The following is a 13,480-nucleotide window of genomic DNA, read 5'->3' as shown; positions in this document are numbered from 1 at the left end:
AGTTACTCGTTTCTGCTTCTGGGTCTCTCACCAGCCTGAAGAGCTCATTGCAGCAGCCTTAGCACCAGGCCATAGGAGGCACTCAGAACAGGTGGTTTGTGCTGCGCTAGTCTACAAGGGACACAAAGTGACACCAAGTGAGACCCTGCCTTCAAGGATGTACATCTGGGCAGGGTGTCATGAGCTCATCAAAATTTAAAACAATAAAGGCTTGAATATATTAAGTTCAGGGATGTACCAGAAGCTTTTGGAAAAGCTCGCAATTAATTGCCAAGATATTATCCACAGACCACCAGTTTTCAAAATGTTCCACGAAGCCCTAGGTTGGAATAGAGATGTCTCAAGGGAGGGTGGAGCTTGGGCCAAAGGCTTCTGGACCTGCCATTCCCAATGTGTGCACGCACACACACACAACCCAGCACAGAGTCTTTGTGGTGTTGCTTTCTACCTATTTAATTATTTGGGCTTCATTTATTCTACAGATATTTGTTGAGTGCCTTCTACGTGCTGGCCACTCTTGTAGACACCCAGGACACAGTAGTGAAAAAAGATTAAAATTCTTGCCTTCATAGAGCTTAAGTTCCAGCAAGAACATTCCCTTCAAAGTTTCTTTGGGAAAAAAAGTTCATGACAAAAAGAAGGATATTGCAAAAAGTGTCTAAAAAAGATCCCAGGAATCCTAGGAAGGTGCAGTGCGTAAAGGAGTCACAAAAACAGAAAGGCCTTTCAGAGGAAGTGGATTTGAACTAGATCTGAGCAGGAGGACTATGTGGCTCAGCAGAGAGGACTGGGAAGTTGGAGACACTGGGTTCAGGCTGTGCCAGGTGTGTTTGGGTGCCAGTGAGTAAATCTACCTGGAGAAACCTGAGGTCTGGAGGGTGCCAGAGACATGGGACTTGGGGTGGCAGTCTGGGCTACTCCATTCAGGGCAGTGAGGCCTTCAGGAAGGCAGCGAATCTTGTAATTGTATGAACTGAGTGAAGCATGAGGATCCAACATGCCATACTTGGAGAGTCTCTAAGAGTGAAAGTTGAAAGCTTCGTGAAATGTAAGGAGATCCCTCTGGCAGCACTCAGCTCAGCCCACCTCATGCTGTTCTTTCTGGGTCATGGCCATCGTCCTGTGACTTCATTTAGGATGGGGAGATTTACTACTGCTTTTGACCTTTTATCAATAAACTGCCTCGAGGGTGGAGGATAGGGGGACAGCTGCATGCTTGGAGGGTGTGGCCTGGTGAATCGCTGCTCCCCGGCCCCCTCACCTATTATCACCCTTCTCTCTGCAGCCTGCCTTCAAAGGCCTCACCTTCACTGACCTGCCTTTGTGCCTACAACTGAACATCATGCAGAGGCTGAGCGACGGCCGGGACCTGGTTAGCCTGGGCCAGGCGGCCCCCGACCTGCACGTGCTCAGCGAAGACCGGCTGCTGTGGAAGAAACTCTGCCAGTACCACTTCTCTGAGCGTCAGGTCGGCAAGGCCCAGCAGGCTTTCCTCCCACCCTCCTTCTCCATCTCCCACCCCAGCTTCCTTGGCGCCCTGCTCGAGCCTGAGGTCTGGGTTCCCCCATTCCAGGTTTCCCTGTTTTTTGAGACAGCGTCTTGCTCCATGCCCAGGCTGGAGTACAGTGATGCAATCATAGCTCACTGCAGCCTCAGCCACGTGGGCTCAAGCAACCCTCCCACCTCAGCCTCCCAAGTAGCTGGGACTACAGGCTCATGCCACTGTACCTGGGTAATTTTTTAATTATTATTTTTGTAGAAATAGGGTCTCTCTATGTTGCCCAGGCTGGTCTCAAACTCCTGACCTCAGGTGATCCACCTGCCTCAGCCTCCCAAAGTGCTGGGATTACAGGCGTGAGCCACCACGCCCGGCCTTAAAAAGTACTTTTATAGGTATTATTTCATTTTATTCTAATGGCCTAGGGAAGGATAGGTATTATTGTGCCCACTTTAAACAGATCAAGGGACTAAAGCCACAAATGGCTCAGTGACACATCCGAATTAGTGAGATGGCTCTCTGGGTGAGGAAACTGGCCCTGACCTTGAATCTGGGCCTTCAGACACCAGCTCCAAGCCTGTTTCCCGTCATCATGCTGCCTCAAGTCTGTTGGTCTTTTTCCAGTTTCTTTATATGGATGTGTGAGTTCAACAAGTTCTGTTCATGAAGCCACTAATATTTAGATAGAAAATAGAGCCCTAGTGCCAAGCAGTTATTACAGCTCCCTGGAAATGATCACTCAAGGCTATAGCAAAGAAAAGACTGAAGTTGTTTATTGAGATCATCTAAACTTTAAAGGACCATCCAGCCGCAGTTTAGTAAAGGTCACTAGTAACATGTCACCAGCCACCTGGTTTTTTTGGTTTTGTTTTGTCTTAAGCTTGGTTAAAAGCTACTGTTTAACTGAGGAGAGCTAAGAAGGTACTTCTTTCTATAATGACAGTTTTCCCCCATGGCTATCGGAGAAATCAAAAGAGGGGAAAGAGGATGAGAGTAAACCTTTTCAGAACCAGAAAAACCACAAGCCATCTTCTTGACAAACTCTCTTGCAATTCCTCTTATTCATTTTAGATCCGCAAACGATTAATTCTGTCAGAAAAAGGGCAGCTGGATTGGAAGAAGATGTATTTTAAACTTATCCGATGTTACCCAAGGAAAGAGCAGTATGGAGATACCCTTCAGCTTTGCAAACACTGTCACATCCTTTCCTGGAAGGTATGTGTCTCAGAAGTGGCCGCCACAGACCCCCAGCCCAGCCCCTAAGAGCCAAGAGTGCCAGCCAGCATGGTGAGGCCAGCACCTGTCTGCCTCTTCCCCATCACAGTCCCTAGCTGAAAGTGAGGGCAAACTGATTCAGCGCCTGAGAGGGTGGAGATGGAGGACTTTTATAGGCCTCCATTTTCCTCACCTTCTTATGTTTATTTTTTTCTGTGTTCCACTCACCCACCCTTAAGTCCTCCTCTCTCTGTGTGTACAGGTACACACTTGCACATGGAAACACACAGCTCTTAGTTTTTCCAGACCTGTAAAATTTTTTCACTGATGCATCATAGATGTACGTAGTTTCAGATTCCATGTGATAATGGAATTCTTGTAATTTGTAAAGATTAAATCAATGTACTTGACACATTCATAACCTTAAATATTTGTCACTTATTTATGCTAGAACCATTCCAATTCTTCTCTTCTGGCTATTTTGAAATACTCAACAGATTTTTATTTTTTTTGAGAGGGAGTCTCACTCACTCTGTCACCCAGGCTGGAGTGCAGTGGTGGCATCTCAGCTCACTACAACCTCCACCTCCCAAGTTCAAGCAATTCTCCTGCCTCAGCCGCCCCAGGTAGCTGGGATTACAGGCATGTGCCACCAGGCCCAGCTAATGTTTGTATTTTTAGTAGAGACGGGGTTTCGACATGTTGGCCAGGCTGGTCTTGAACACCTGACCTCAAGTAATCCACCTGCCTCAGCCTCCCAAAGTGCTGGGATTACAGGTGTGAGCCACTGCACCCAACCTGAAATGTTCAATAGATCATTGTAAACTGTATTCACTTACTGATCTAACAGCAGGTCTTACTCCTTCTGTCATACCACATCTTTGTACCCATTGATCCACTTCCCTGCATCCCCTTCTTTTTCCCTTTTCCTGCTCTGGTAACCACCAGTCTACTCTCTGTCTTCATGAAATCTACTTTTAAAGCTCCCACATACGAGAGAGAACATGCACCATTTAGGTCTGTGGCATTATTGACAGAGAATCGTTGCTTTGAAGCTGGAAAATGCCTTATGGTGCCAAAAGCCAATGAGCGGCCTCTGAGAACTTGAACCTAACCATGTCATAACCATGTGTTTCTTTCCAGGGCACTGACCATCCGTGCACTGCCAATAACCCAGAGAGCTGCTCCGTTTCACTTTCACCCCAAGACTTTATCAACTTGTTCAAGTTCTGAACCCCGGCACATGATAACACTTCAGAAGGATCCCCCTGCTGCCTGGAGAGCTGGGAATATGGCATTTGGACAGTTCGTTTGTAAATAGTGTACATTTTAAACATTGGCTCGAATCTTCAGAGATAAGTCATGGAGAGGACATTGGAGGGGAGAAACGCAGTTGCTGACGGGGAATTTAAGAATGTGAACTGCTCACTAGGATTGGTATGGAAAAGCAGAAATACTGTAAATAAACTTTTTTTCTAACAATTTGCCAGCAAGACTATAAGGGCAATAATTCTGTTTCAGCAGTGAAAATGGAATTCTCTTGATGTTCACGGAAACTCCTTTAGAGTTCCCAAGGAAGAAAAGGGCAAAACTCAAATACAAAATAGAATGCTTTGTTTACAATGTGAAAGTGTGTTTAGAAAAGAAAAGAAGAAGAAAGAAAACTACATAGGAGAAACCCTTGGGCTTGGGGGTTTGATCTGGTGTTTGTTTTGAGAAGGCGGAGGAAGCGCCACCCATCGTAAACCTGCATGGGCACAGAACCTTACCCTACAGAGATACCACACAATGGTCTACCTCTAAAAGCGTAGAGTGCCCTATCTGACAACGCATGTGATCCAGTAGGCAGTGTCTGTTTTTCTTGTAAGTGTTTTCATCACCATAAAAAGTGATTTAGAATGGAAAGGGATATTGGAGGCAACCGTCCTCTGGTTTCAGACTTCCTTTTCAGGCAAACAGGGCCCTCCTTGGAGTTGTCTGTTTACCAGAACAACCCCAAAGTACATGTTCCTTTTTTCCTGTCATGTTGTAGCTCATTTGGGGGAAGAGAAAGCTAATTTAAAACAGTCCCCAGGGGAGAATCGCTTGAGCCCAGGAGTTCGAGGTTTGTAGTGAGCTATGATCATGCCACTGCGCTCCAGCCTGTCTCTAAAACAAAACAAAACAAAAAAAAGCTGTCCCAGAGGGCGTCCTGCTGCAGAAAAGATGATAGAATTGGTCACCCAATAAAATAGCTGTGAAGACTTCCTTATTCCTGCTTAACTTCCTTCCTTGGGTATCTTCATGGATAAGCCTGTGTCTGTGGACTCAGTGGGGCTGCAGTGCTGAGGCTTGAAAGACAGGTTTTACAATCAGCCAGTTAAACAGCTTACCAATTGCTGTTCCCCTTGTCAGGGAGATGAGCTGAGGAGCTTCTTTTCTTTAGGGCCAACATCAAAATGAGTCCATCTGAGCTGGGGCTTTTTGCAAAGGTGGGTGATTAAAAATCAAGGCTGGAGTTCCAGCTAAATAGGGAGAAGAGGTACCACAAGTTCATCTTAAGAAGTTTGCTTCCGGGATGGGTAGTTAAAACACGAAGATTCCAAGGGGATCTTGCAAGGCAAATATCAGCAGGTAGCTGTGGAAGAAAGGAAATCTCAGGACCTAATGAGTTCCGTAAAATATTCCTGGGAGCAGATGGGGGATGTTTTTGTTTTTCACTTTTTATAGAATATTGTTGCTTTCCTACAACAGTGTACATATATTTGCAGTTGTATATGCTTTTTTTTTTTTTTCAAATAAAATTTGCATGCCCTTGGCAAATAAGTGAAGCAGAAATAGGAACCTGGTCCACATTCAAGTTGAGGAACAGTGTGTCTTTAAGAGGTGACCTTTGGGGTGACCTGGAAAGGAGGAATATGGCCAAGCATGAAGAGAAACGAGGCAAGAGACAAGCTAGTGAGAGAACACCTCTTAATCCCCGCCCTCAATAGCACACTACCCACATATCAGCTTTCTGAAGAGAAGGAACTGCTCTTCGGTGCTCCTCACTTTGCAATGTTTGTGCTTACACCAGGATTTCTCAAGTTTTTTTTCATTATCATCCCCCAAAGGAGAAAAAAATTACATTGAATTTAAATTTTCCCTAATAAGAAAAATTAAATATGAAAGAATAGGATTTTGTTGGGTAAGATTGAGCTTCGGAGGGTCGCGAGCCACTGTAATATCTAAGATTTGGTTTCGTTTTGTTCTTTGGTTTTTGCAATCCCTCTCCCCTGAATCAATCTCACATTGGGAATGCGGGACCTAGACTGTTAAATAAAAAGCTACTTCTTCCGTAATTGTCAGGTTCTCTCCAATTTCTCAGCAGCTTCCTTAAAGACGTGGGGTGGAGCTGGGCGTGCCGTCACTGAGAGAGCTCTGGAAACTTTGACTCTCAGTGACATTTTTAGATTTAGGGGTTCATGACCTTCCACATCTCGCCATCAACTTGTGATCTCTGCCCCTTCATGCTGATCAAGAAAGTAGAAACTTCTCATCGCCTTCAGGTTTGCAGTCCCAGAAACATTGCCTGCTGTGGACTGTCAGCACAAAACTGGGACAGTGGTCTCAGTTAGACTGTCAGCAGTGCACATGCCTGCACGATCGACCCCAGGCAACCATGTGCATCTGTGCAAGACGACCCCTACCCCAAGAGAAGGGTTACGGTCTTCTGAAATGTTTACCAAGATGGTGCCAGTGGGCTCTCCCCTTGTCCTTCGGTGTTACTGGAGCTGGTGTATGGCAGAGTCAAGGAAATTTTTTAAGGAAAATGAAAAAGAAATCAACCTTTGTGGCTCTCTTTCATTGGAAGAGGAGAATAAGGAATAAAATGGCAGGTAGAGAGGGAGAGGGAAAGGAATGGAAATGGCATGTCTTTAACGTTGTGGCTTGTGTGGGGATGATGGGAACAGGACAGGAGGCACAGTGCATCTGTGTTAGTGCCACGTGGTATCTGTTAAGTATGGCCAGAGCCTCACATATAAGTAAGTAGAGTTAAGACAATTCTTGCTCTTAGAACAATAATATTAACAAACCATCCCGGACAACCTGACCTATCAAACAAAAGCAAATAATGCCTGTCTCAGAACTGCTGGTCTAAAAGCCAGAAGGGGCACAACAATGGAAATTGCTGGAAGAGAGAGAATGCTCTACTCTCCTTCCTGTGCCTACCTACCCCCATCCTAAACGCTGTAAAACAGAATTTCAAAATAGACGTCAAATATGAAGTAATTCAGACTTCCAAATAAGGAAAGAGTTCGCCCAGGGCAGTATGAGCAAATCCACAGGGATGTTAAGATTTGGTCCAACTCAAAGGTTTATGGGCAGTGAGCCTAGAGTCTCTTGAGAATAAGGCCCTGCGTTTGGGACAAGGAGAATATGTGAAGCTCAAGAGTGCTCACACTAGAGAGCAAGACCCAGAAAAAAATCCAATGGCATTTTAAACTAGATTGCATGATTACTCAATGCTGTTACTTTACACAGACAAATCAATTGGATGGGAGGGTCAATGGCAGATGAACAAAAGCCATTAGGTGAAAGCATCCCCAATGTATCAGTTGTGAGGTGATTTTTGTGTAAAGATGATCAGGTTTACGTTCAAGTGGCTTGAAGGACGTATTTCAGAGGAACTGAGTTTGCACTACAAAACTCTGAACACTAGAGCAGGTTCTACTAGCACTTGGGAAGTAAGGTAATAGGTGTGTATTCTGCTATTCCACAGTTCTCATCTTTGTAGATTCACATACCCTCTCCCATGAGGAGCTTGCTACTAACAGAGGCTCCTTGTATCTGTTGTTTTTAATATGGGAGAAGAGAAAGAGCTTGGAATTTCCATTGTCTAAACAACTGGTATGATTTACAAGGAGGCAAACCATTCAAGAGATGTTCAACAGTATATCATTCTTAGCATTCAATACAATGTTTATTATAAAATATACACCTGAGTTTATGTTTTTCTACCAGGCTGTAAGTGCAACAATGTCTTGCTATGCAAACACTCCATTTTATGTGTGAATTTTTTTAACTGTAATTTTATGTGTGCATTTTTTTTAACTAAACTCTATCATCATTTTCTATGTTGACATCTTTTTTTTTTAAATCTGTTTCCAACTCTCTGAGTCTGTGAACCATCTCTTCTGACTGGATGCTGGCCTAAAATCCTATTAGTGCTTAAACAGACCTCAAAACACTCTGAACCTCTAGGCCAATACAGAGATGTTGCTCTTTGATATATCTTGGGTCCTTGATGGTTTCAACAAACAAGGTCATAATTCCTTTAAATTCAGTGTTTTCTGTAGATACTTTCTTCTCAGTTTCATTCAGGAGAGTAACCCTCTTTGGTTTTCCAAAGAATGGAAACTGCTACCCCAGACTTTAGACTTAGAGCTTCAGCCTTTCAAAATGAGAAAGAGGTCCAGAATGTTTAGGGGACATGCCTCAGCCCACCTAGTACTCAGTGGCAGAGCTGAATGCCAACTTCAGGTGCCCCCAGCCCTCCACCCCAAGCACCTTTTGGTATAGCTGGAGACACATGACATTGGATGTGATTTTTCTCAAGACCTTCACTGTGGAAGGCATGGGAGACTGCTCAGTGTTGGCCATCTGGCCGTTAACATTTCCATTTCAAGGCCCTGATTCTTACTGGAGAAGTTAAGGAGCCGCTTAATGTTTTTACAGAACTCTGATTCTGTTGTGAATGTGGCATTCCAATGAGTATAACCTGCCTGCTATAAAGAAAGCAGCAAATTTTGACAAATTTATTTTTTCCTTGGGTACTTAACATTTTTATTACAAAAACGGTCTTTATAAAAAAGACAGAAGGGCTGGGCAGTGGCTTGCTTCCTAGAAACTGAGATTCCAAAGCAGGTGTTTCCTCTCCCTAGACTCAGAGGTACATTTAACCCATCTTCTCCATTTCCTCCTTCAGGACCAGCTATGAGATTCAATGCGTTTCTATCCCAGCAGATGTTCGTTCTCCACTAAACCTCATCTTTTACTAACCAAAGGGGGATTATTCCATGAGGCAGCCAGGAGCAAGGGACTGTGATATTCATGACTTTGTCTGCTGGGCATTTTTCAAAGTGTCCTTGAATTCACTCAGCAAACAAAGCTTCCTGGAGAATCTCTCAAAACTTAGGCCCTGCTCCATTTGGCCAAAAATGATGGCTGCTCCAAAACTCTGAACTTCTTGAAACTCCATCTGCTACAACATTAATTCTGGAGTTTAAACATGACTTCTTCTGTCTTTGAGTATAGATGTGTTTGTTTAATTAACGATGCACAAGTCTGTTAAGCAGAAGGCTCCAAGCTGTATTCTATACTTGGGAACCCTTGGTGCCATCTTTATTCTACCAAGTGCCAATCACCCTGGCTAAAGTGGGTGTGTATTACAGCCTGTGTCCTAAGCTTAGAAGCTTTAATGTACTTTTTTAAGTGAAAAATATTAGAGGGAGTTGAACATTGTAACTAAAGCATAAAGTTAGACCAATTACATGTAAAGATGTTTATTTAATATTGTGTGAGCTGAGTCCTTCTGTATAAATTATTTGCACACTTTTCTTGCATGTGAACTGATTTTTTATAGTTGTTTGTACCAGACGGTGGCATATTTTTGTAAAAAACTTTTGACACTGAATTGCAATAAATGTTTTTCCAACAACACACACTGGTGTATTTTTAGTGTGTCTCAATTCAAGTTGGTTTTTTATCATACCAAATATGTTTATCTTTTGCCTATTCAGACTTATATTCCTTCCCCAGAAACTTGTTACCATTTTTGTAAAATTTCTAGGAATCCATAGAAAAATCAGCTTGTTGCTGAATACCAACCTGAGTCTATAATACAGCATTATGCTTAAATTGAATATTTTCTTTTTTTTTTTTTTGAGACAGAGTCTTGCTCTCTTGCCAGGCTGGAGTGCAATGGCACAGTCTCGGCTCACTGCAACCTCCACCTCCTGGATTCAAGCGATTCATCTGCCTCAGGCTCCCGAGTAGCTGGGACCACAGGCGTGTGCCACCACGCCCGGCTAATTTTTGTATTTTTAGTAGAGACGGGTTTCACCAGGGCCAGGATGGTCTCGATCTCTTGACCTCGTGATCCGCCTGCCTCGGCCTCCCAAAGTGCTGGGATTACAGGCGTGAGCCACCGCGCCTGGCGAAATTCTAGGTTCTTTTTTTTTTTTTTTTTTTTAAGACAGGGTTTCACCATGTTGGTCAGGCCGGTCTTGAACTCCTGACCTCAGGTAATCCGACCGCCTTGGCCTCCAAAGTGCTTGGATTACAGGCGTGAGCCACCACACCCAGCCAAATTGAATATTTTCATATACTGTTTGCACAGCAGAATATTTAGGGAATAATGAATTTTGAAGTCAACACCAATTTATTCATCAACAGGCATTCATGGAACAGCTACTATATGCTAGACCTGTGCAAGGCACTGGGAATAGGGTGGTGAATAAGACAGAAATTGCCCTTGCCTTTTATGTGGGTGAGGGGGTTGTTTTTGATTTTTTTGTTTTTGTTTTTTTGGTTTTTTCATTTTGGCGACAAAGATGGGATCGTCCTTGCCTTAATGAAATTTAGATTCTAGTAAGAAAGGCAGCCCAGGTGCAGTGGGTCACACCTGTAATTCCATCATTTTGGGAGGCCACGGTGGGTAGCTCACTTGAGGTCAGGAGCTCGAGACCAGCCTGGTCAATATGGTAAAACCCTCTCTCTACTAAAAATACAAAAATTATCTGGGCATGGTGGCACATGCCTGTAGTCCCAGCTAATCGGGAAGCTGAGACAACCTTTGCCTCCCTCTTGAACCTGGGAAGCAAAGGTTGCAACGAGCTGAGATAGTGCCATGCACTCCAGCCTGGGTGACAAAGCCAGACTCTTTCTCCAAAAAGAAAGAAAGAAACGAAAGGGAAGGGAAGGGAAAGGAAAAGGGAAGGGGAGGGGAGGGGAGGGAAGGGGAGGGAAGAAGGGAAGGGGAGGGGAGGGGAGGGAAGGGAAGAAGGGAAGGGGACGGGAGGGAAGGGGAGGGGAGGGAAATCAAGTACAAATTATTTGTAATAACCAATATGAAGGGAATAGACAAAGGGTTGATATATAGAATAACAACTGGGACCCACTTAAGACAGTGAGGACGGAAGCAGCAGGGGCCTCTCTGATGAAGTGATGTGGAAGGAGCCAGCCCCAAAGGAATGAGGGCAAGAGCATTCCAGAAAGAGAACCAGCTGTACAAGGTTCAAATCATGGTCCTTCCACTTACCTGCAGAGTGGCCTTTGTCATCTCACTTCACCCCTCTGTGTCTCAATTTCCTTGACTCTAAGAACACCTAACTCATGGCTCAGGCGGTTAAGTGAACTAACACATATGAAGTGCTTGGAGAGGGCACAAACTATGAGCTGAGTCAATGTTAATGATTATTGTTATTCCCTGAGCAACAAGAGTCTAAGAATCAGGTTCAGAATTGCACTGTGTTTCCAGGTGGGTATGATTTATTCAGGTGACTGATGTGCAGGAGACTGGCTTACTTGATACTTTCACTCTGGGACACCCTCTGATCTGGCCAGTAACTGTCAATCAGAAAATGACAAAAGGTGCATGAGAGTAATTAGAGATCATTTTGGAGGTGGTTTACCTCCACCAGGATCACAAAATCTCGCCATTCCCTAAATATGACAAGCCTTCTTTGCTCAGGTAGTGTGCCTATTTAGAATGTTCTTCCCCTACCATCTACCATCTGTCTGATTAGCACCTTTAAGCCACTGTCTCACTAAAGACTCTCCCAGCTGAGTAAATCTCATTTCCCATCACACTTCTTTGCCTAGGGACTTTGTTACATCATATGTGGCAATTGCATAGTACCTAGCACAGTGCCAGGGCTGAATGAATTAATAAAACCATATACACCAGGGGTCCCCAGTCCCCGGGCTATGGACCAGTACTGGCCCATGGCCTGTTAGGAAGGGGATGAACAGCAGGCAAGTGAGGGTCACCACCTGAGCTCCACCTCCTGTCAGATCAGTGGTGGCATTAGAGTCTCATAGGAGCGCGAACCCTGTTGTGAACTGTGCATGCAAGACACCTAGGTTGCGTGCTCCTTATGAAAATCTAATGCCTGATGATCTGATGTAGAACAGTTTCATTCCAGAACCATCCCCCCCACATCCTTCTGGTCCACAGAAACCAGTCCTTGGTGCCAAAAAGGTTGTGTGATATATACATTAAAAAAATAGGGGGCGGAGGGAGCCCACAGCGGTGGCAGCTACAGCGAAATGGCGAAGACCGTGGCTGACACCCAGCGGCTGATCACCAAGCCGCAGAACCTGAATGATGCCTACGGGCCCCCCAGCAACTTCCTCGAGATCGATGTGAGCAACCCTCAGACAGTGGGGGTCGGCTGGGGCTGCTTCACCACCTACGAAATCAAGGTCAAGACAAATTTTCAAGCTGAAAGAATCTACTGTTAGAAGAAGATACAGTGACTTTGAATGGCTGCAAAGTGAATTAGAAAGAGAGCAAGGATGTAGTTCCTCTGCTCCCTGGGAAAGCGTTTTTGCGTCAGCTTCCTTTTAGAGGCAATGATGGAATATTTGATGACAATTTTATTGAGGAAAGAAAACAAGGGCTGGAGCAGTTTATAAACAAATTCTGTCCAGGTGCAGTGGCTCACGCCTGTAATCCCAATACTTTGGGAGGCCGAGGCAAGCAGATCACTTGAGGGTTGCTGGTCATCCTCTGGCACAGAATGAACATTGTCTTCACATGTTTTTACAAGATGAAATAATAGATAAAAGCTATACTCCATCTAAAATAAGACATGCCTGAAATTTGGCAAGAAGGGGCAAAAACGTGACTATTAATGATTGATATGCACCAGTGAAGAAGTTCTAACTTTTAGCATGCTGCTCAGAAACTGGTATAACATGCCATCTGTATACTAACACTCATGCTCGGTTTTGTTTTGGCAGTTGACAAGAAGTTAATTTGCTTTAGTGAAAAATCCCTCATTCCAGCCTTTCTATATGAATAGCTCTTTCTTGCTGTTTTAATGTGGTGCACACTATAGCCTCACAAGCCTGTTATTCCAATGTAATCTGCAGTGTCTTAACTAAAGTTGCTGGCTTGGTCTTATTTGAACAGTTTTTGTGTCTTCTTTGCTTCTTGCATTTGATTAACTAGAATATTTCTCTTTCCTCCTTTTAATGTGTCTCTGTCGCTTGACCTAATTCATGTGTAGGAGCACTACACCATTGGTTTCCAATACTGCACACATAAGATACATACTTGTGTGCAGAAAGTATCTTCCTTCAGGCTTGTAATACCCTTCACATGGAAGATTAATGAGGGAAATCTTTATATTCTGTATAAAAACAAAATCAAATTCAATCATTTGTCTAAAACTTTAAGTTGTTTTCAAATAAAAATTAAAATGCATTTCTGATTTAAAAAAAATACTTTTGAAAGTCTTAGGACCACATACCTATCCTTAACTAGACAAAAGTTGGCATGAGTTTATGTGCATAGATAGAATTACTTACAGCTTGTTGGTTTAAAATTAATTTTCATTGATAAAGTAACAAATACAGAGACCCAGTTTTCATTAAAGTTTCCTTTAAATTCATCTAACAAATCTTGATATTTAATTTACAAGTCTCGTAAATTTTAATACAAAATAATAGGACCTTTTATTACTCTTAATAAAACTCAAATTTAACAGACTACAGTCCCTCTAGAAAGTAATTCTCTTT

General features: G+C 43.6%; 1 protein-coding gene and 1 pseudogene across 1 annotated transcript in view; both read left to right on the top strand.

The window, feature by feature from the left end:
* The window catches only part of FBXO32 (F-box protein 32), a 42,477-nt gene extending 33,081 nt beyond the window's left edge, over positions 1-9,396 (top strand). The window contains exons 7-9 of the mRNA XM_012451600.2: positions 1,286-1,468; positions 2,570-2,713; positions 3,857-9,396. Coding sequence (XP_012307023.1) covers positions 1,286-1,468; positions 2,570-2,713; positions 3,857-3,946 — 417 coding nt within the window. The 3' untranslated portion in view covers positions 3,947-9,396. The remainder of the gene's footprint in view (positions 1-1,285; positions 1,469-2,569; positions 2,714-3,856) is intronic.
* Positions 9,397-12,004: 2,608 nt separating this feature from the next.
* Positions 12,005-12,481, top strand: LOC105716794 (sorting nexin-3-like; annotated as a pseudogene).
* The last annotated feature ends 999 nt before the right edge of the window (positions 12,482-13,480 follow it).

The sequence above is a fragment of the Aotus nancymaae genome, unplaced genomic scaffold, assembly GCF_030222135.1.
Source record: "Aotus nancymaae isolate 86718 unplaced genomic scaffold, 86718_ANA_hifiasm-v0.15.2.pri h1tg000036l, whole genome shotgun sequence".
In the NCBI taxonomy this organism is placed as follows: domain Eukaryota; kingdom Metazoa; phylum Chordata; class Mammalia; order Primates; family Aotidae; genus Aotus; species Aotus nancymaae.
The sequence above is the reverse complement of the archived record's forward strand: the minus strand, read 5'-3'. Positions and strand labels throughout refer to the sequence as shown.